A 24,342-nucleotide genomic window follows, 5' to 3' on the forward strand; every position below is an offset into this window, starting at 1 on the left:
CACTACACAGCCCAGCCAGCCCTAACTCCCACCCTCCCTCTTCACTGTCCACAGCCGAGTGAGAAAATATTGCTGATGCGGGTACCTTATATAGGATCCAAAACCCGCGAGACCCGGTAGGCTGGATGATGACGTTTTGCCTCGATTTCAGATCCGAGTCAGGCGGGAAAAGTCGAGCCTGACTCGGATCTGCCTCGGATCGGGGGGGTTCGGTGGGGTTCGGATTTCAGAAATCCGAACCCGCTCACCCCTAGTTGAAAGGAACTTGTACTATCCTTGTTGACTGCAGTTTATTTAACTTCATCATGCTTCATATAAGGAAGTGGTAAAGGAAATGTGCTGACTTTTCTGAGAAATGAGCACCCGTCATTTGGGGGAAGTTGTCACTCTTGTGGAAGATGTTTCAGCATTTGGCTGTGTATTAGGAGACGAGCAACACTGTACCTTGTATCCAACTAAATGACCTGGGCAACTCAGAAGGTTGGAAAATCCAAAGGATCTCTTTTGCCTCTTGCAGTTCGGGCTTTTTACACTAATACTCTATTTAACCTGGAAAATTATTTTTTTTCTGTTATGAACTGAACTGTCCAGTTGTTCCTGTAACAAAGCAAATGGATTTTCGAACGGTACCATCCTGCACTGAAGTAAGCTCCTGGAGTCCTGAATCTCTCATCGGTTATTTTAAAAAGGTGAGTCTGGTATCTTTGTGCTGCGATAAATGGTTTGTGGCATGTTTTTAAGCAATTAATATACCTTAGTAACCCTACAATAAACTTTTTTTTTGTTATTTAGTGCAACCTCAAAGATTGTCAAAAATTGATTAAAAAGCAAGGGATTACCGGGAAAAGATTTTTGGTAAGCTTCGACATCTACATAGTGCATGCTATTATAAAGGGTTAATCCAAGGCTCAAACTTTTTGAAGGAAAGAAAAAAAAGTGTTCTTATGAAATCTATTTTTAATTTTGTCGTATTTCATAATGCTTACTATGTACTGCCTAAATTTCCATCTATGTACAATCGCCATGTAAGCATTGCATCTCAATTTATGTTGGTAAGTTGAAAATGCTGCAGCGTTGTGTTGTGTCTAAACCGTCTGTATAAGATTAATATGAATCCATTAAAGTGGCTGCAGCTGGGCTTAACATCATTGTAACTCAGAGGAGGAGATTGGAACATTTATAATGTACATTTGTTTACACAAAGATGTTTGAGCAATTTCAGAAGGATGGAGAAATTGCCAGACATGACATTGCTCCTTAATGCTCAGCAGAAAAAAGGTAACACAGCCCCGATTAGCGAATGGGCTGCTCCCTTTAATATTTTAAAATCTGTATTACTTGATGCAAGTGAAAGATAGACGTACTACTTTACACAACTGTATTACAAATCCCGAATCCTAATTTTTGCACTTGACAGAGGTCCTAGATTAGTGCAGGCCATGCACCAATGGCCCAAGCTTTAAACCTCATCTAAAGGGTCTATTTATCAGGCAGTAAGCCTGAATATACTGCAAATATTTGAGTATCAGAAGTTAGGGCTTCTGCATATTTACCAAGTATCTTTTTTATTAAAACAAAACATTTTTAATTTGTTTGCAAGAATTAAAAAAAAATGTTTCTCTAAAACACAAATAAACTTTCAACTTTTTCTGTTATTGAATATGGAACTGGAATCCTTACTCTGGGTTTCCAGTTCCAATGCACAAGCGGGAGCCTGTAAGCCAGCTCACGCATTAATTGATAGAGTACCGTCTGGCCTGGTGAGTGGTAAAACTACTGTCACTGCTGCTAGCTATAGCCAAGAATCTTATGGAATAACATTTGCTATTAATGCTTCTTACACATCATCTGCAATTTTAGAGAACTAATGAAATTCTACCACTCAAACTCAAAAAAGCAATGAAATTCTGATCATTATGGGTGAATTGGAAGTGTTACTTGCGCAATACAGATATGGTATGCCATCACACCCTGTGGTTAACTGCTGATTCAGCACTATCATGGATTGGTGTCACTCACAAAATGGTGAAGCTGCTAATTCACAGATTTATGTGCTCACTCGAATACACACAGTGGGGGATGCTGAGGGAGAAAAGGAGTGGGACACTGAGGGAGAGAAGGGGATATGCTGAGGGAGGGAGGGGGACACTGAAGAAAAGCAGAGGGACGCTGAATTAAAGAAAGGGAATGCTGAGTTAGAAAAGAGCAGGTACTGAGGGAGAGAAGAAGAGGATGCTGAGGGCTGGCTGCTGTGAGGGGGTGAGGTGTTGAGAGCTTCTGTGTAGGGAGAAATGTGATGTGGGCTCCTGTGCAGGGTGTAGGTGATTGGGGCTTCTGTGCAGGGTGTAGGTGATTGGGGCTTCTGTGCAGGCTGTAGGTGATTGGGGATATTGTGAGGGGTGACGATGGGGTTGCAAGCACTTTTGAATTCCTAGCTGAACTTACAATGAATAATTTGACAACAGAGAGCTTTTGCTGTAACAGCCGTCTTTGTCACTGCTAAATTCGGACTGCTTGAATTCTTTAATGAGAGCGGTGCCAGGGCTAATATAGTGACAGTGTGCCCTCACCAACGCCAAAACAACACCACTGTATGACATTAGTATATGTAGGTCCCCTACAGCTTAAAGAATAAAAACTAAGCGGGGAGATGTTGGCCATATTGTGACTCTCGAGTGAAGCCACTTTGAGTACATTCATCAAACATGAATAGAGTCTCTATTTGGTGAGAGAGACTGGAATACATGTGAGGAGCAACCTACTACAAACATAATAGTAAAGCTACACAGTGTGCAATATTTTAACATGCTACTGTGCTGTAACGCTGCTCTGTATGTGACAAGTAACCAAAGGACACTCTGGAAGAGTGTAGTTATTTGAAGGGATTGCAATAACATTTTACAGTACTTTGTAAATTATGTACTGCAGGTCAGGAACGTATTTGCCGCTATGTCTTAACTGTTAACATCATTAAAACATATCCAACGAAACAGAATTATGTGTCACACTTTTTAGTGGAAGCAACTGAAAGGACGTAGCTATGCCTCTGTATCTCATGTCTTACCCACTCCTCCCCTGTGACAATTTCCCCACCTCTGTAGTGTAGCAATACAGCTCTTTCTTCCACCCCTTCCCTTTAACATACTGTACTTCTTACACCTGCTTCACTTCTATAGTTACACATTTCCTCACCTCCGTAGTAACACATTCCTCCATTTACCTTTGTAGTTACACAGTTCTTTGCCCTCACATCAGTAGTAACACATTTCTTCCCTGTACTCCTATAGTAACACATCCTTCTAACCTGTACAGTAACACATTTCTTCCCCGTACCCCCATTGTAATACATCCTCCTCACATCTGCAGTAACACATTTATTCTCTATATCCCCATAGTAACACATCCCCCTCACCTTTACAGTAGCACAGTTCTTTACCATACCCCCATAATTACACATCCCCATTCACATCAGTAGTAACACATTTCTTCCCCGTACTCCTATAGTAACACATCCTCCTAACCTTTACAGTAACACATTACTTCCCCGTACCCCCAATAGTAACACATCCCCCTCACCTTTACAGTAGCACAGTTCTTTACCATACCCCCATAATTACACATCCCCCTTCACATCAGTAGTAACACATTTCTTCCCCGTACCCCCATAATAATACATCCCCATTCACATCAGTAGTAACACATTTCTTCCCCGTACCCCCATAATAATACATCACCCCTTCACATCTGCAGTAACACATTTCTTCCCTATAGCCCGATAGTAACACATCCCTCTCACATTTACAGTAACACAGTTCTTTTCCATACCCCCATAATTGCACATCCCCCTTCATATCAATAGTAACACAATTCTTCCCCGTACCCCCATAATAATACATCCACATTCACATCAGTAGTAGTAACACATTTCTTGGCTGGCAGCAACAGGCTACTAGCAACAGAAGAGAAGACACCGCTGAGGGAGATTGTTGCTGGACCTCGCTGGAGGGGTAAGTAATGGTCAATACCAGTGGCATATCCGTTAGTATCACTGCGATACTAAACAAAATATACCACTGGTATTTAGATTCATTGATAAATGGGGTCATTAATTTATACAAAAGTAGGAGAAATGTGTTTTGATGGGAATTTTGCAGCGGTTTTGGCCTTACTAAATCTGCAGATAGCAAAACCACCGCCAAACCACAGTCAAAACACATTTTAGAATAGAATATAACAGGGCTGTCATTTAGAAACCGCTGCAAAACCGCCACCAAACCCCCGGGGTTTAGAATAGAATAGAACCTGCCACCAAACCCCCGGGGTTTAGAATAGAATAGAACCTGCCACCAAACCCCCGGGGTTTAGAATAGAATAGAACCTGTCACCAAACCCCCAGGGTTTAGAATAGAATAGAAATCGCCGTCAAACCGCCGCTTAGTAAATTTTGCCCACAGACTCCTAAAAGAGATCCTCAATTCACTTTTAGGGGAGAATGTACAAAGCAGCAGCCTCTGTAACCCGCTGTTTCCGGGTGGGTTGCAACTTGCAGGTACATATTTAAAACGGCACCCGGAGTCAGTGTAAAGCATGCCGGGCTTTACACTGACTCCGGGTGGCGTTTTAAATATGTACAGTACCCGCAACTCGCCGGGAAGCAGCGGCTTACAGAAGCCCTTAACATTTTAACTGTTAAGTTAGAGAATGATCCCATTGGTCCTTTCGCACATACAAATTTATTTGTTGCTAATCAGCTTCTAGAATTTTCTTCTTTATTTAACCACAAGACATTGAGGTCAATGAATTCACCTGGAAATTTTCAACAACTATGTCTATGCTGCTGTATGTGTTTTTGTTTGTGCAGATACTTCATTATAGAGAATTATACCAGGTATAGATCTGTTTTGCTATTAAGTGATTACGTTTTTGTGCTGTTGCCATATAATAAGACTGTACACGGCTCTCATGGGAAATCAAAGAAATAGATGTATAAAAATCTGATCTCATACTGTATATGTTAGTGGTTGACAGCATTGTGCAAGAAGTCATGATGAAGCCCTAACTAGTTTCTATGCTGCCAGGAGTTCAAAGGGCAAAAAACACCTAACAGGAAGAGGTTCTTGCTTTCCTCAAATTTCCCCACAGTGGCTGAGGCATTTAACATGTGAGACCTGCTTCTTAAGTGGTAGGGGGTGCAGTGGTGGTGTTTGCCTGACTTATACTGAAATGTGGCCAGCAGCAAAATAACAAAATCACTTAATTGGTAATTTGTTACATGATTATATACTGTATGTGTGTGTATATATACATATATATATATATATATATATATATATATATATATATATATATACTGCATATATATAGTTACTAACTGCTATTTAAAAGGAATTGAAAAACATATGACAAGCGGCAAAATGTTATTTGGTTTATCTTGATAGCAATTTCTCAGTGTAGCAAATGACAGCCACGGATTACACCACTATTAGACAGATAAGACTGTTCATAGTGCAGCATAAATTGTTTTTGGGTTACCTGCACTTCTGAGGAGTTGTTTCTGCTGCCAAGACGGAGAGCTCGGGAGTAACGGTCCTGGTTTTGTAGTAAATGGAGGTATTACCATGGCACAGTTGCTCAAGGGTTTTGGCTGAGTGTACACATTACAGTCTTACCTGGTCCCAGGCGTATCTGTAACATAACAGTTAAGCAATTGTCCTTGTAGCTCAGTCATTGCTTTTTCTGCCTGGGTGGCTTTTATGCCCTTACAGGTTTATAGTTCTTATTGTTTATAGCTCTTTTATTTATTTTTTCTCGTTCTTTTTTATTTTAATTTCTAATGCAGTGATAATGCCTGGCACCCTCTCTGATCACTTCCTTCTACTCCTGGTCCCTTGACTTCTCTTGTGTTGCTGCCATGCTCTGGCATGACCTCCCTCCCTATATCAGACACTCTCCCAGCATCCCAGCCTTCAAACATACCCTCAAAACTCATCTCTTTATAAAACCTACAAGCCTTCCTCATTATACTGCAGACTCCGCAATCACCAGCTATGCGCCCATCTCCCTGTGTGACCACCCACAGCCCTCTAGATCAGGCATGTCAAACTCAAAATATCAACCAAGCAGAATATTCAAGTTCTAAGAGTGTGTGGGCCGCAAGAAAAAAAGTTTTATATGCAGTTCCCCCTGTAGTAGTGCCCTTTATGCAATACCCCCTGTATTAGAGCCCATTATGCAGTGCCCCCTGTATTAGAGCCCCTTACGCTTACCCCCGGTAGTGTCCATTATGCAGTGCCCCCAGTAATGCCGTATGCAGTGCCCCCAGTAGTGCCCCTTATGCAGTGCCCCCTGTATTAGAGCCACTTACACAGTGCCCCAGTAATATCCATTATGCAGTGCCCCTTATGCAGTGCCCCAGTAATGCTCCTTATGCAGTGCCCCCAGAAGTGCCCCTTATGCAATGCCTCCTGCATTAGTGTCCATTAAGCAGTGCCCCAGTAGTGCCCCTTATGCTGTGCCCCCAGTAATGCCCCTGGTAGTGCCCCTTATGTTGTGCCTCCAGTAATGCCCCTAGTAGTGCCCCCAGTAATGCCCCTTATGCTGTGCCCGCTCCCAGTATAGAACAGGTCCCACTCCCCTGTGCAGTACTTACCTCTCTCTTACTTACCTCTCCATGCTGGCTGCTGGGCACCGCTCCCGCGTAGACGCTACCGCTGACTGGATCTAACTAGATCCAGGAGAGCAGGCTCCTCTCATCGTGGGTGACGCAGGTAACGTCATGATGTCACCCACGCACCCAGGAACTGCATCACTGGGAACGCTGGACTGTGAAGCGATCAGAGGTTTCTTTAGTCTCTGATTGCTTCAGAGACCAGTGTTCCAATTTTAAATAGAGTAAACACAAATATTATGTGGCCCAGTCACCCCTTCCGCGATCGGAGCTCAGCTCTGATCGCGGCAGGGGTGACTGTTCCGCATAATAAATGTATTTGGGCCCACACTGTTGGGCCGCATAAAATGTTTATTTTGGCCGCATGCGGACCGCGGGCCGCGAGTTTGACATGCCTGGTCTAGCTTGTCAGCTCTTGTGATCAGTGCCCTCTCTCCCTCTCCAGTGATCCCTAAATAATTATGAAATCTGTGGATTATGATTGTTATTATAGATATTTAGATGTATGAAAAGTTGTGAACCTACAGTATCTATAACTGTATAGTGTGGTCCCCTATGTACTATGTAATTTTGTTGGATGTTCCATCCATCCTGTACAGCGATGTGGAACCTTTGTAGCGCCTTATAAATAAAAGATAGTAATTATATATCTCTTTCTTTAAGCTTTTAAGCAGTGAGTATTTTGCTTATGTTGTTTGTTTAAATCCTAATGTGTGCTGCTATAAACTTATAGCTAGATTGCTGAGTTTTACAGCTCTGTAATGCTTAATATGTACCTGTGGTGGTGGAGAAAAGTAGCTCTTATGTAAAATGTGTATGTGTAGGGGGGCAATTTGGTGAGTGTATGGTGTACTATGGGGGTGATTCATAGTCCAACGCTATTGCTATCGCAGCTGCTTTCATGTTAGCAGCTGTGATAGCACTGTTATGGTAAGGCATAGTTATGGTAGTCCATAGACGCAGCATCGGAACATCTGTGTGATCCTCTGCCAGCTGAGTGACCATGGGACTCAAGCTGGCGAACGCAGTTGCTGAAAAGAGGCCAGGACATCTTCATCAGCCAACAGAGATCCCTGGCCTCTTCCCTCCCCCCCCAAAGGTGGCAACATGCCTCCGTTTGGCGAAACGGAGGCCGTCGCTGCCCCCATCTTGGCCAGAAACGGCAGCAGACTGTCAATACTGTCAAACAGGACCCGTACTGCACATGTGCAGTGCAGGTCTTGCACTGGCGCAGACCGGCACAATCGGAGATGTGTGCTAACCATCGGATTAGCGCACATCTTTGAATTAGGCCCCATATGTGTGGATCTCATCTCAACCTAAAAATGTACCTAGACATGTACATATCTGTGTGGCTGCTGAGTCTTAAATATTATATTTCCTGCAGGGTCTAAACAGGGCTTTGTTTCAGATTGATACAAATAGTAGTTAATTTATTATATTTAATAGACAAATATTCATGATTATATATTGATAAATTTTTCATTAGAAAAGCTAAAATAATAATTGAAATATGTATACAAATATGAATGTAGAAAACACATATATTTTCCATAATAACAACAATTCTTGTTGTGATAAATAATTAATATAAAAATAACCAATAGTTGTAATAATTCATAAGAGGAACAAAATAATGATAAACAGTACATGTTATATAAACAGGAAGCTATACTTAAAATACATTCTGAGAACCTTTAGGGTTGAGGTATATGTATATAGGACATATTAGATATCTTTTACAAGGAATATTCATAATTTTAATTTAATAAAATACAGTCAGGTGCATAAATATTGGGACATTGACAGAATTTTCATATTTTGGCCTCTATTCACCACCACAATGGCTTTGAAATGAAACAAACATCTGCTTTAACTGCAGATTTTCAGATTTAATTCGAGGGTAATTACATCCAAATCAGGTGAACCGTGTAGGAATTACAACGGTTTCTATATTTGCCTCATACTTTTTAAGGGGTCAAAAGTAATGGGACTAACAACTCAAAAGCTATTTCATGGACAGGTGTGGGCTATTCCCTTGTTATTTCATTATCAATTAAGCAGGTAAAAGGTCTGGAGTTGATTCTAGGTGTGACATTTGCATTTGGAATCAGTTGCTGTCGACTCTCAATATGAGATCCAAAGAGCTGTCACTATCAGTGAAGAAAGCCATCATCAGGCTGAAAAATCAAAACAAACCCATCAGAGAGATAGCAAAAACATTAGGTCTGGCCAAATCAACTGTTTGGAACATTCTTAAAAAGAAAGAACGCACCGGAGAGCTCAGCAACACCAAAAGACCCGGAAAACCACGGAAAACAACTGTGGTGGATGACAGAAGAATTATTTCCCTGGTGAAGAAAAACCCCTTCACAACAGTTGGCCAAATCAAGAACACTCTCCAGGAGGTAGGTGTATATGTGTCAAAGTCAACAATCAAGAGAAGACTTTACAAGAGTGAATATAGAGGGTTCACCACAAGATGTAAACCATTGGTGAGCCACAAAAACAGGAAGACCAGATTAGAGTTTGCCAAACAACATCTAAAAAAGCCATTACAGATCTGGAACAACATCCTATGGACAGATGAGACAAAGATCAACTTGTACCAGAGTGATGGGAAGAGAAGGGTATGGAGAAGGAAAGGAACTGCTCATTATCCAAAACATACCACATCATCAGTGAAGCATGGTGGTGGTAGTGTAATGGCGTGGGCATGTATGGCTGCCAATGGAACTAGTTCCCTTGTATTTATTGATGATGTGACTGCTGACAAAAGCAGCAGAATTCTGAAGGGTTTCACGCAATATTATATGCTGATATTCAGTCAAATGCTTCAGAACTCATTGGACGGCGCTCCACAGTGCAGATGGACAATGACCCGAAGCATACTGCAAAAGCAACCAAAGAGTTTTTTAAGGCTAAAAAATGGAATGTTATGCAATGGCCAAGTCAATCCCCTGACCTGAATCCGAATGAGCATGCATTTCACTTGATGAAGACAAAAATGAAGAGAAAATGCCCCAAGAACAAGCAGGAACTGAAGACATTTGCAGTAGAGGCCTTGCAGAGCATCACCAGGGATGAAACCCAGTGTCTGGTGATGTCTATGCGTTCCAGACTTCAGGCTGTAATTGCCTGAAAGGATTTGCAACAAAGTATTACAAAATTAAAGTTAGATTTAGGATTGTTTAGTATGTCCCATTACTTTTGGCCCCTTAAAAAGTGGGAGGCACATATAGAAACCGTTGTAATTCCTACACCGTTCACCTGATTTGGATGTAATTACCCTCAAATTAAATCTGAAAGTCTGCAGTTAAAGCACAACTTGTTTGTTTCATTTCAAAGCCATTGTGGTGGTGAATAGAGGCCAAAATATGAAAATTCTGTCAATGTCCCAAAATTTATGCATCTGACTGTATATTCAATCAATTGAAAGTATGCAGGAAAGTATATTGATATATTTAAAAGGTAATGGGTACGGGTGCTGGTGCTCAGGATCCCGACGTCAGCATCCCGACAGGGTTAGGATACCAACACCTGCCTGCAAGTACCCTACCCCTAAACCTAATCCTCCCTCCCCGCAACCTAAACTGTATGCAAGAGAAGAGGAAAGGGGAGACTTGCACAGAATGGTGCACTAAATGTGTCCTTCATATTTTCTATCAAAATGTACTTTTAATTATTATAATTAGAGATGAGCGGTTCGGATTCTGTGGAATCCGAACCGCTCCGAACATTGGGGATCCGAGTCCACCCGAACCTTGTTCGGGTGTTCACCGCCTGACTCGGATCCCCGTTCGGGGCCGAACGGCGGCCGCCTGATGTCGGATTCTCACTAGAGAATCCGACATCAGGTCTCCTCGCGTGTAGGGCAGAGCGCAGTGATAGCGCTCTGTCCTACACAGACACACAGCCGCCAGCGGCAGCTGTGTGTTTGTTACAGCAGCCAATGAGAGTCACACAGACTCTCATTGGCTGCTGCACAGAGGGAGCCGGCTGGAGCTCACACATGAGCTCCGTCTTCCGGCTCCCTCCTCAGCGTGTGACAGAGCGGACGGCGCGGGAGCGGGGATACAGGTAAGTTTTTATTTTTTTATTTGTGCAAGGGCCGGGGGCGCTACTGGGGGTGCGGGGGGGCCATACTACTGGGGGGGGTCTGCACTACTGGGGGGGGTCTGCTACTGGGGGGGCTATACTACTGGGGGGGTCATACTACAGAGGGGCCTGCTACTGGGGGGGCTATACTACTGGGGGGGGTCTGCTACTGGGGGGCCATACTACTGAGGGGCCTGCTACTGGGGGGGGGCATACTACTGGGGGGGCTTACTACTACTGGGGGGGCTGCTACTGGGGCAGCCTACTACAGGGGGGCCATACTACAGGGGGGGCCCATACTACAGGGGGGGCTACTACTGGGGCAGCCTACTACTGGGGGGGGCTTGCTACTGGTGCAGCCTACTACTGGGGGGGGCCATACTACTGGCGGGGCCATACTACTGGGGGGGCATACTACTGGGTGGCATGCTAATGGGGGGCATACTACTGGGGGGGCATACTACTGGGTGGCATGCTAATGGGGGGCATACTACTGGGGGGGCCTGCTAATGGGGGGCATACTACTGGGGGGCATTCTACTGGGGGCACTGCATAGTGGACCCTACTACTAAAGGGACTGCATAGGTGGCACCACTGCTGGGGGACATTGTGTAAGGGACACCGCTACTGTGGGCATTGTGTAAAAGGGTCACTACTGTGGGCATTGTGTAAAAATACTTTATGGTGTAATGTGAATCAGGCCCTATGTGCGGTGTAATGCGAATAAGATTGTGCACTGTGACTCCTAGGGCCGTAGCCCACTTTGTAAACAAGTACTGTGACTCTGCTGGCCGTACCCCACTGGGTGGGTGCACTACTTTTCATTTCTGCCACTGCTGTGTGGCAATGTGTCATAGATGTGCTTTATACTGTGGTGTCTGTGTCGTTGTGCCGCTGCTTTGTCGCTTAGTAACCAGTCAGCTCACTGCAACCTTTGGCCAATAATGTTGAAAACAATATTATAAGCTGTGATATGGTCTAAATTGACTGGAAATTAATGTTATTGAGGTTAATAATACTCTAGGAAGAAAAAAAAGACCAATTTATGTGATTTTAGCTTTTTTTGTCAATTTTTGTAAAAAAATCCAAATCCAAATCCAAATCCAAAGCCAGTCACCGCAGTTTGGCAAATCCAAATCCAAATCCAAAGCCGGACGACGAATTAGAACCAAATCCAAATCCGGCAAAAATGGTCCGGCGCACATCCCTAATTATAATCCATTAAGGCATTTCCTGAAATGTTTGCCAGCAAAATGTAACAGTCATTAGATGGTTAGAGTGAATGAAAATGTTCACTGTTAGCTAAATATCTCACAATAAGACACCAATATTACACTGATTCAGAGGTGAGCTACATTTCAGAAAATAATGTGGGTGATTTGAGCTGAAGGGTCTCTACTGCGAGGGGGAAAGGCTGACAAGGAAACTACCAAAGTGACAAATTGATGAATGCCCAACCTGCTTAAATGCCCTGCCTGAAACATTCAATATCTTTGTTTATTAACATAGGGCCACCAATAAATGCAGGGATGTAAAGAGAATATATGTAATTCCATTTAGTTGCGCCCCCATTGAAACTTGCAGTCTAAATTGCCTAACGTACAAGTGTGCACAAGCACATGCTACTTTTACTTCATAATCCAATTAACCTACAGGTATGTTGTTGGAGTATGGGATGTAGCTGGTGCACCCAGAGGAAAACCCATGCAAACATGGGGGGAGCATGCAAACTCCACACAGGTGCGCCATGACTGGAAATTTAACTCATGACCTCAGTGCTGTGAGACAGCAATGCTAACCACTATGCCTCAGTTCACTTACCTGCACAACTATCCCCTGACTGGAAATATCGATTATCCAGGTTTTGAAATGGATAATAATGCTTATTGTGTAGCATATAATGAACGGATATAATCTTCCTGTATACTTATTTCAAGGTCCCACTTTAAATCATGTTCAATTAATTATCCAGTCGACATCTATGCTGTTCACTTTTTGAAGTCCTCATGATGAATATTTTATCATTAAAAGTTACCAAAGATGGGAACTTTTCTACAAAATGTTTACTCACATCTTACGAAGAGAGAAGTTTTCCTCTTCCCCATAATCTCAGTTTAATCAGAAATGTGTCTTCAGTTGTAACTCAGGATTTCAAGAGGGGGGATTTAAAAAAAACTGACTCACAACGTGCTACTTACTCACATGGATTTAAATGTGATTTATACTAACAGTATTTTCTGTAAACTTCTAGTAATCAATTCTACAATACTTTAAGGAGGTGATTTCATTATTTTATTGGGCGCCTTAACTAATGCGCCCCCGAAGGAGCAATGTGCAGTATGTGAGTGCCTGAATGCTCCAGATTTAGCTGCGAAAAGTGGATAAACCCTTTTAAAGTATTGCTTTGGTTACCCAAACTCCTGCATCTTTTAACTGTGGCAAAAGATACAGCGGTGTCTGCCTCCGACACTAAACAAGACCCACAGATATTAAAAGAGTTCACCACATATAAACTAATAAATTGCTGCTGCAAATTGGGTCATATAGGAAAGAATCAGAAGATTTTTTTTAAGAGATTATTTCAATCACAATCTTTTGAGGCCGAACATTTCCAACCGATACCAGACATTGGGTATCCCGAAATGTCAAGAGAACAAAACCCATAGGGAGGAGGGGAGCGAAACACATGTTAAAGAAAAACATAAGAAGATTCTAGTCCCTAACAATAAATTTACTAACGGTGTTAAACTATCATCCGCTAATTCGGACGCCAATTGATTGTCCCTTCTCAATAAAGGTCTTACATTCGCACCCTCATCCACCTCTAATATATAGGATCTATTTGTAGATCTGAATACTAGATACATTAGATTTCTATGTTGTAAACAGTACTTTGCATATAAAACCCTTAAGAAGGATAAGGATGATTCTATTCCTGTTATATTGGATATTCAAGCATCCAATTCCCTCAGAATATTAGAAGAACTTTGAATATCAATTTATGTAATATATTTGATATAAAGGAATCCAGAAGAGCTTAAAGACATAAATCTGAATAATTTCCTTTTTAGTCTAGAAATGCCAATATTGAATGCTTTTATAAGATTACTTTAGATGACTTTAAAAGAATGTGTTTGAAAGCACAAAATAATCTTTATAATAAAATCCAATTTAGCAAACAAGGAAAGAAGAGCATGTAAGAATCTCACCAAAGATACATCCATAATCAGTAAAGAAGTGGACTTGGGGCTGGTTTGCTCATCCAAGACAGGAAGGATTACATGACCAAGGCTTTTAGACAACTTCAGGCTCCTTCCTATTACAAAGTCTTGGAGGTTATTCCCACCCTCCTTTTCCTAAATGAACTCGAGTCTTCTGGATTCAGCAACAGAAGAACGGGTATTGTCCAGGAAGAAATAGCGATTTCTGTACATCACATTCTCACCATTTCTATCTATTATCACCTTCTTAAAGAACACAGATCATTAATTTCACCCCCCAGCCATCCCATTTTTCTGGTATTAATTCCTTGATGTCTAACTTATCCTTTATTCTATCTTATTTTCAGTACAACGGTAATATTTTTGGAAGCCACATTCATACTTTAAAGTGGATCGAGTCATAGGCCTTACTCACTCTGGGGGTCATTCAGACCCGGTCGCAAGTGCTGAGCGCTCCCAACCGGGTTGATGTTTCCCCACTGGGCATGCGCACGTCGGAGCCGGCTCCGACGTGCACATGCAAGAGACCCGGCTAGCGACAGGTGCTCCGTCGCTACGGGTCTCACACCAAAGGGGGCGAGCTGTGGATGGTGAGTGACAGCTCGCCCTGTTTGGGAAGCAGGCAGGGGGCGTGGCCGACCAAACTGAGGCGTTCCCGACAGAACGCTTGCCATTTGGGGGCAGCCCCACTGACATCAGCAATGATGTCAGTGGAGAGCTTCCTGCTCGATCCAAGCAGGAAGCTCCCTGGGGCTTGCAGTTGATGAGACCCAACCTTAGGGTCTCGTCGCAAGCACCGATGGTCGCGATGGTCTTGACCATCACGACCATCACCCTGGTCGATCGCAAGAGCTGTGGGTGGTAACCCATAGCCTAGCGATTGACCAGGAGGCGGCACTTAAAAAAGTAAGCGGCCACCGTCATTCAGAGCGATCGCTTGCAGCAAGCAATTGACTCTGAATGAGGTCCTCTGTTTGTTCAATCATTGTATACCAATATTCTGAATCTTTTCTATTAGCACACATTGTTTTACTTGACAAACAATCATTTTTATTTTGGACACTTTTTTTCCTTTAGGTGATGGGTACGGCCATGGGAACCAGGTTCATACCTAGCTATCCTAACCTATACGTCGGGGCATTTCAAGATCTTGATGTGTGTGTGTATGTGTGTATGTGTAGGGGGGTGGGGAGGAGACTGGTGCATTCACCCCTGGTTTTCTATGGAAATTATATATATGTTTTTATTATTTTTGATGGGGAAGTTAACTTTGCACAATTCTTTGTTTCTTCTCTTAACACTAATACTTTTAATGTAACGTCATGTGTACGTACAGTATGACAGGAATTGCATTGACATGATCCAAAGTTATAATTACAAGAAAAAGGTTAGTACCAGTGGGTGCTCCAGAGGTGGAGCTGCAGCACAGTCCAAAATTCAAATAATGGAGCCATACCAACTGCCAGTGAGTCCCAGCCAGTGATGTTTGGCAGCGTTTGGTGTGGCAGTTGGTGTGGCTCCCCTATTTGAATTTTAGACAGTGCTGCAGTCCCACCTCTGGAGCCACCACTGGTTAGTACTATCTCCTATCTTCATTCTAGGAGCGCTTACCACAATCCATGGAAACTCAACATCCAAATGTGACAGCTGATGCAATTACACAGAAACTGTTCGCTTCTGGATGTAGGCCTATTTGATTTAATAGTCAACTCCATGTGAAATGATTTTTAGGAAAAGAGATATCCTGAAGATATCGTAGAAAAAGCTCTTAAAGAACCATTAGCTATAGATAGAACTTACCTACTTCAACCCAGGAACACTAATCAAACAACTGACACCTTGTCCAAAGTCATTTAGATAGAGTAATCTATCATTTGTTTGTAAATACAGTAATTGGCAGTAGCGGTTGCACCAAAAGACACAGCCACGACTGCTAATGCTTTTACTTCTGTGTCATCTCCAGTATCTTTAAACAAACACTTCTTATTGGTAGCGTACACTAAATACTCTAATTTGTCATTGGCTGCATTCTCTCAAAGGCAGTTCCCAATTATTGAGTATACATAGGGGTATATTCAATTAGGAGCGAAAAGTCCCGTACTTTTCACGTGCCGGAGTTTTTGCCGACATCGCAGGTTTTCCATGCGCTCGTCCCCGCTTATCCCCGTATTCAATTAGAAATCGTCGAAAATGGAACCTGGCGAATTCAGACCTTGCGAAAAGTCCTGTCAGATTTGGGGAAATCAGCCTGACACCCCCAAATGATGCACTGACATTGGGGATCACTATAGATACCCCGAATAGGCCTGCTGAAGGTATTTGGGGTACTTAAATGATCTCAATAGCTACTAATTAGCGTCTTTGCAGAAGTGGTGAAGAATAGCTTTTAGCAGTTTTTTTGCAGAATAATAAGTAGTCCCAGCAAATTTGGGGTACATGGAAATGGGTGCTAGCATAATTTAAAGTTGCTAATGTGAAGTTTTAAAAAATTTAAAAAATCCACCTGCCGCAACCACCTGCAAAATTAAAAACACCTGGGACATATTTGGGGCTCCCATGGAGTCTATTTCGCTACTTTTTAAGTTTGTCCCCCAACTTTGTATTTTTTCGCCCCCTTTTTCAAAGTAATTTTTTGGGGGTGTGCTTAAGTATTTTTTAAACTTTTTTTTTACACAGTTTACCTTTGGGGGGCTGTCCCAAGGGTGCAGGGTGGTTCCAGCAAATTTGCACCCCAAAACTCCAATTCTGCCCTTTTTTCTACAGCTTTCATAGGCAAATCTTTTTCGCCTATTCCAATGCATTAACTTTCCACACCAGCAAAAAGTCTTTGGAATTGAATACGGGGATAAGTTTTCGCCTGGCGAACTGACGTCACAGGCGATACTTTTCCGCAGAAACTGACTTTTTGCACCCAATTGAATATGCCCCTAAATCTTCTCATTGGTTGAGCACATTACATTTCTGATCGGCTGCAAAATAAAAAAAGGAGGTTCCCCTCTCACAAATTAGTAAACTGCCCTACTGCTTCTGTGGTTCCTTTTTTTTTTCTTAAAGTAAATGCTCTACACTGGGTCTTGTAGTGCATTATGGGAAATTGCAAAATAAAATACAAACACATTCAGTAATTAGCAACCTTTTATTAAATAGACTCCCCCACACACCCTTTATTCCCTTATTTATTAATCACCTTATTCCAGCTGGAACCAAAACACCCAAATACGATTGACAGTAGGTTACATTATATAGCGACTGTATGCCTATCTTTTTTCTAGCCAACTCCACATTCCTCTCCCCGTATGATAGGCATCAGCAATGCACAATACTACGCCTAAATATTGTTAAGTGAAGTACTCAGGATGGCAGTACGCATGCAGCAATAGTAGAGTCTTACTAAAGTACCACCTGCCGTCTGAACACCTGTAATGTTCATCTTATAAAAATACAACTAGCCACAAGAGCTCACCATCTCGTGCCACTCTATCTAAATTATGCTGAGTGCATGGTAATAGAGTGAGAGTAGGGAGATGATGACAGGGGTCCGAGGAGGCAACTCCACTCATGTACAGATGTACTATACTATTGTGCCAGACTGGCTTACCGGGATCTGCTGCCAGTCCGTGTATGCCGGGATAATGATTAGAGGGACCCAGATCTCTGCACTACACCTACAATCTGCATAGCAGATTAATTGTGATGTCAGCGATGCCGACTGCATGTGTGGTAGCGGGTATAGAGAGCAGAGTGTCTCTAAATATTGTGTCGGCATACATGGACTGCAGTGACGTGTGGTGAGGTAAATGGCTGGGGAGGCCACTGACTAGTATCAGAGCCACATTACATAGATGAGCCCAAGGGTTCATCATGTGGGCATTATATAAAGATGCAGCAGTATACAGTGCAGGAAATTTGCTGTGTTTTGATTAGGGGTGTGCACCGGCCACTTTTCGTGTTTTGTGTTTTGGATCTGGATCTTTCTTCGTGTTTTGGATCTGGATTGGTTTTGCCAAAACCACCCTAACGTGTTTTGGATCTTGATTTTTTCGGAAAAAAGCATAAAAACAGCTAAAATCACAGAATTTGTGGGTTTTTCTGCTTCTATGCTATTATTAACCTCCAATAACATTAATTTTCACTAATTTCCAGTCTATTCTGAACACCTCACAATAGTGTTTTTAGTCCAAAAGATTGCACCGAGGTAGCTGGATGACTATGCTAAGCGACATGAGTGGGCGGCACAAACACGTGGCACATCTAGGAGTGACACTGCAGTGGCAGACAGGATGGCAGTTTGAAAAACTAGGCCCCAAACTGTACATAATGCAAAGTAGAAAAAGAGGTGCAAGATGGAATTGTCCTTGGGCCCTTCCGCCGACTCTTATGTTGTATAAACAGGACATGCACACTATAACAAACCAATCATTTCAGCGCCAGGGTCTGCCACACGACTGTGGCTGAAATGACTGGTTTGTTTGGGCCCCCATAAAACAAGCTGGCAATTAACTTATCCCTGCACAAACTGGCTCTACGGAGGCAAGATGTCATCCTCATGCTCCTCATCCAACGATTCCTCACCCTCTTCAGTGTTGTGTACATCCTCATCCTCACAGAGTATTAATTCGTCCCCGCTGGAATCCACCACCACAGGTCCCTCTGTACGTTCTGGAGGCTGGTCTTCCTGGAAGAATTGATAATTAATTTTGATGAACATCATCTTCTCCACATTTTGTGGAAGCAACCTCCTACGCCTTTCGCTGACAAGGTTCCCGGCTGCACTAAAAACTCTTTCGGAGTACACACTGGAGGGGGGGCAACTTAGGTAAAATAGAGCCAGTTTGTACAGGGGCCTCCAAATTGCCTCTTTTTCCTGCCAGTACAGGTACGGACTGTCTGACATGCCTACTTGGATGCTGTCACCGATGTAATCCTCCACCATTCTGTCAATGGTGACAGTATCATATGCAGTGACAGTAGACATGTCAGAAATTATTTGCAGGTCCTCCAGTCCGGACCAGATGTCCAAACTTGTTCCTGTCTGCCCTGCATCCTCCATTTATGTGATATACATGCGGCTAAGGCACACACAAACACAGAAAAAAAATTCTTATTTTTTTTCAGGCACTTTGGGGGTTTACACCACCCTTCAACAGACGAGCCAGCGGCCCTTTACTTATGACACAGGCGCATGCTTGGCACTACTTTGTTGATGCACGTGCGGCTACAGCGCACACAAGTCACAAACGCAGAAAAAGATTTTTTATTTTTTTGGAGCGCACTTTGGGGCTTATACCACTCTTCAAAAGAGGAGCTAGCCGGCTCTTTATTTATGACACAGGCGCACGCTTGGCACTGCTACTTTGTTGATGCACGTGTGGCTACAGCGCACACAAACAGAAAAAAAATATTTTTTTTTTTGCACTTGGGGGGAGCTCCCCTGATGGACAGAGCACCCCCTTGACAACACTACAGCTCCCCTTTAGGACGACAGCCTTTATGGGACACTGCACACAAGTCACAAACACAGAAAAAAATATTTTTTAAATATTTTCTGGCACTTTGGGGGTTACACCACTCTTCGACAGACGAGCCAGCCAGCCCTTGATTTATGACACAGGCGCACGCTTGGCGCTGCTACTTTGTTGATGCACGTGCGGCTACAGCGCACACAAACAGAAAAAAAAATAATTTTTTTTTGCACTTGGGGGGAGCACCCCTGATGGACAGAGCACCCCCTGGACAACAATACAGCACCACTTTGGGACTACAGCCTTTATGGGATACTGCACAACACAGCCCAGCCAGCCCCTATGGACTTTGGAGTGGACACAGGGCCTGCTTCAGAGCCGGACGCAATTAGCACTCACTCGTCCAGAAAATAGGGGTGGCTATTCAAATCAACCGTTCGCTCTTTGCGGTCTGTTCACGCCTCTAGGTCTGAACGAGCGAACAAAACTTGCAGTCGTTTTTTGAAAAAATACGCCCCCTGGCTGCTCGCATCCTACATCATGTCCGCTATTTATTAGATTAATCGAGTACATCGACCAGGGTATGAACTGCTCGCTGTTCTTGGGGTTGGTTTTTGCTACCACAATTTTGCGAGCAGTCCTGGCTATAAAATAACCAAGTGACGTGGTCAATGACGCTGCTGTTGTAAGTATGCACACCCTTAAAACGCCCGTTTTGACCTTTAAGCACGCCTGCGTTCAGATCTCCACTCCCCGTTTTCAAGCACCTTCCCCCGTTACCACCCACATATGCCTCCTCCTGTCACTCAAATTATCAGGCATTCGCTATTTTGCGAGCACATGAATTTCGACCGGACTGACTGTTTCGCGCATGCATATAACGAGCCGTACGCATGCGCAGTTGGGCAAACATCGCTCGGAGCGAACGAGCGGCCGCTTACGAGCGGCTCTGAATCAGGCCCACAGCCCCTATGGACAACAGCAGCACAACACAGCCCAGCCAGCCCCTATGACAGCAGCACAACACAGCCCAGCCAGCCCCTATGGAATTTAGAGTGGACACAGCGCCTATGGACAACAGCAGCACAACTCCCACCCTCCCTCTTCACTGTCCACAGCCAGAATGAAAAATGGTGCCGACGCGGGGACTTTTTATAGCATCCAAAACCCGCAAGATCCAACAGCAGGATGATGACGTTTTGCCTCGATTTCAGGTCCGAGTCAGGCGGGAAAACCCGAGCCTGACTCGTTTCCCGGCTCGGATCGGGTGGGCTCAGGGGGGGTTCGGATTTCAGAAATCCGTACCCGCTCATCCCTAGTTTTGATCATGGATGTACACAGAAGGTAGACAGGGGAGGCAGTGCCTCATCTGCCATATACTCTTTACTCCAGAGTTTTGACTTTCAAAATGATTAGAATAATACAAAGAAGATATTTATAATGTTTTCTTTATTTTTTTCTTATAAATTTTATAGTCAAAACTCTGGAGTATACCTAAGTATGACAGGAAAGGCTCTGCCTCACCTGACCACACATTACTGATGGACTGATGCCTCTACGCATTGTCTCGGCAAATAAGGACTGGCAGCAATACTCCTTTGAGCCAGTCTGAGTCTGCCTACATGTTATAATTAGAGGTGAGCGGGTTCGGATTTCTGAAATCCGAACCCCCCCGAGCCCCCCCGATCCGAGTCCGATCCGAGTCAGGCTCGACTTTTCCCGCCTGACTCGGATCTGAAATCGAGGCAAAACGTCATCTTCCCGCCTTCCGAGTCTCGCGGGTTTTGGATCCTATATAAGGTACCCACGTCTGCGCCATTTTCTCACTCGGCTGTGGACAGTGAAGAGGGAGGGTGGGAGTTAGGGCTGTGTAGTGTAGTGTAGTGTAGTGCTGCTGTTGTCCACTACTTCAAAGTCCATAGGGGCTGGCTGTGTTGTGCTGTGCTGCTGTTGTTAATAGGGGCTGTGTCCACTACTTCAAAGTCCATAGGGGCTGGCTGGACTGTGTTGTGCAGTCAGTTCTCCATAGGGGCTGTGTCCACTCCAAAGTCCTGTGCAGTGTCCCAGTCCTAAAGGAGTGCTGTAGTGTTGTCCAGGGGGTGCTCTGTCCATCAGGGGTGCTCCCCCCAAGTGCTAAAAAAATAATATATTTTCTGTGTTTGTGAATTGTGTGCGCAGTAGCCGCACGTGCATCAACAAAGTAGTGCCAAGCGTGCGCCTGTGTCATAAGTAAAGGGCCGGCTGGCTTGACCGTTAAGGGTGCTGTAACCCCCGAAAGTACACTCCAGTCCAAACCAAAAAAAAAATTATTTTCTGTGTTTGTGAATTGTGTGCGCAGTAGTCGCACGTGCATCAACAAAGTAGTGCCAAGCGTGCGCCTGTGTCATAAGTAAAGGGCCGGCTGGCTTGACCGTTAAGGGTGCTGTAACCCCCGAAAGTACACTCCAGTCCAAACCAAAAAAAAAATTATTTTCTGTGTTTGTGAATTGTGTGCGCAGTAGCCGCACGTGCATCAACAAAGTAGTGCCAAGCGTGCGCCTGTGTCATAAGTAAAGGGCCGGCTGGCTTGACCGTTAAGGGTGCTGTAACCCCCGAAAGTACACTCCAGTCCAAACCAAAAAAAAAATTATTTTCTGTGTTTGTGAATTGTGTGCGCAGTAGCCGCACGTGCATCAACAAAGTAGTGCCAAGCGTGCGCCTGTGTCATAAGTAAAGGGCCGGCTGGCTTGACCGTTAAGGGTGCTGTAACCCCCGAAAGTACACTCCAGTCCAAACCAAAAAAAAAATTATTTTCTGTGTTTGTGAATTGTGTGCGCAGTAGCCGCACGTGCATCAACAAAGTAGTGCCAAGCGTGCGCCTGTGTCATAAGTAAAGGGCCGGCTGGCTTGACCGTTAAGGGTGCTGTAACCCCCGAAAGTACACTCCAGTCCAAACCAAAAAAAAAATTATTTTCTGTGTTTGTGAATTGTGTGCGCAGTAGCCGCACGTGCATCAACAAAGTAGTGCCAAGCGTGCGCCTGTGTCATAAGTAAAGGGCCGGCTGGCTTTACCGTTAAGGGTGCTGTAACCCCCGAAAGTACACTCCAGTCCAAACCCCCAAAAAAATTATTTTCTGTGTTTGTGAATTGTGTGCGCAGTAGCCGCACGTGCATCAACAAAGTAGTGCCAAGCGTGCACCTGTGTCATAAGTAAAGGGCCGGCTGGCTTGACCGTTAAAGGGTGCTGTAACCCCCAAAGTACACTCCAGTCCAAACCAAAAAAAAATTATTTTCTGTGTTTGTGAATTGTGTGCGCAGTAGCCGCACGTGCATCAACAAAGTAGTGCCAAGCGTGCGCCTGTGTCATAAGTAAAGGGCCGGCTGGCTTGACCGTTAAAGGGTGCTGTAACCCCCGAAAGTACACTCCAGTCCAAACCAAAAAAAAATTATTTTCTGTGTTTGTGAATTGTGTGCGCAGTAGCCGCACGTGCATCAACAAAGTAGTGCCAAGCGTGTGCCTGTGTCATAAGTAAAGGGCCGGCTGGCTTGACCGTTAAGGGTGCTGTAACCCCCGAAAGTACACTCCAGTCCAAACCAAAAAAAAAATTATTTTCTGTGTTTGTGAATTGTGTGCGCAGTAGCCGCACGTGCATCAACAAAGTAGTGCCAAGCGTGCGCCTGTGTCATAAGTAAAGGGCCGGCTGGCTTGACCGTTAAGGGTGCTGTAACCCCCGAAAGTACACTCCAGTCCAAACCAAAAAAAAAATTATTTTCTGTGTTTGTGAATTGTGTGCGCAGTAGCCGCACGTGCATCAACAAAGTAGTGCCAAGCGTGCGCCTGTGTCATAAGTAAAGGGCCGGCTGGCTTGACCGTTAAAGGGTGCTGTAACCCCCAAAGTACACTCCAGTCCAAACCAAAAAAAAAATTATTTTCTGTGTTTGTGAATTGTGTGCGCAGTAGCCGCACGTGCATCAACAAAGTAGTGCCAAGCGTGCGCCTGTGTCATAAGTAAAGGGCCGGCTGGCTTGACCGTTAAAGGGTGCTGTAACCCCCGAAAGTACACTCCAGTCCAAACCAAAAAAAAATTATTTTCTGTGTTTGTGAATTGTGTGCGCAGTAGCCGCACGTGCATCAACAAAGTAGTGCCAAGCTTGCGCCTGTGTCATAAGTAAAGGGCCGGCTGGCTTGACCGTTAAGGGTGCTGTAACCCCCGAAAGTACACTCCAGTCCAAACCAAAAAAAATATTATTTTCTGTGTTTGTGAATTGTGTGCGCAGTAGCCGCACGTGCATCAACAAAGTAGTGCCAAGCGTGCGCCTGTGTCATAAGTAAAGGGCCGGCTGGCTTGACCGTTAAAGCGTGCTGTAACCCCCGAAAGTACACTCCAGTCCAAACCAAAAAAAAAATTATTTTCTGTGTTTGTGAATTGTGTGCGCAGTAGCCGCACGTGCATCAACAAAGTAGTGCCAAGCGTGCGCCTGTGTCATAAGTAAAGGGCTGGCTGGCTTGACCGTTAAGGGTGCTGTAACCCCCGAAAGTACACTCCAGTCCAAACCAAAAAAAAAATTATTTTCTGTGTTTGTGAATTGTGTGCGCAGTAGCCGCACGTGCATCAACAAAGTAGTGCCAAGCGTGCGCCTGTGTCATAAGTATAGAACCGAGCCTGCACATCCCTAGTCATAAGTAAAGGGCCGGCTGGCTTGACCGTTAAAGGGTGCTGTAACCCCCAAAGTACACTCCAGTCCAAACCAAAAAAAAATTATTTTCTGTGTTTGTGAATTGTGTGCGCAGTAGCCGCACGTGCATCAACAAAGTAGTGCCAAGCGTGCGCCTGTGTCATAAGTAAAGGGCCGGCTGGCTTGACCGTTAAAGGGTGCTGTAACCCCCGAAAGTACACTCCAGTCCAAACCAAAA

At 44.1% G+C, this 24,342-nt stretch overlaps 1 protein-coding gene across 1 annotated transcript in view; it reads left to right on the forward strand.

Moving 5' to 3' along the window:
* Positions 1 to 431: 431 nt before the first annotated feature.
* LCP2 (lymphocyte cytosolic protein 2) overlaps positions 432 to 24,342 on the forward strand; it is a 197,971-nt gene continuing 174,060 nt past the window's right edge. Inside the window, exons 1-2 of the mRNA XM_088465046.1 lie at positions 432 to 689; positions 793 to 855. Coding sequence (XP_088321172.1) covers positions 612 to 689; positions 793 to 855 — 141 coding nt within the window. The 5' untranslated portion in view covers positions 432 to 611. The remainder of the gene's footprint in view (positions 690 to 792; positions 856 to 24,342) is intronic.

Source organism: Taudactylus pleione, unplaced genomic scaffold (assembly GCF_031769625.1).
Source record: "Taudactylus pleione unplaced genomic scaffold, aTauple2 ptg001827l, whole genome shotgun sequence".
Classification (NCBI taxonomy): Eukaryota; Metazoa; Chordata; class Amphibia; order Anura; family Myobatrachidae; genus Taudactylus; species Taudactylus pleione.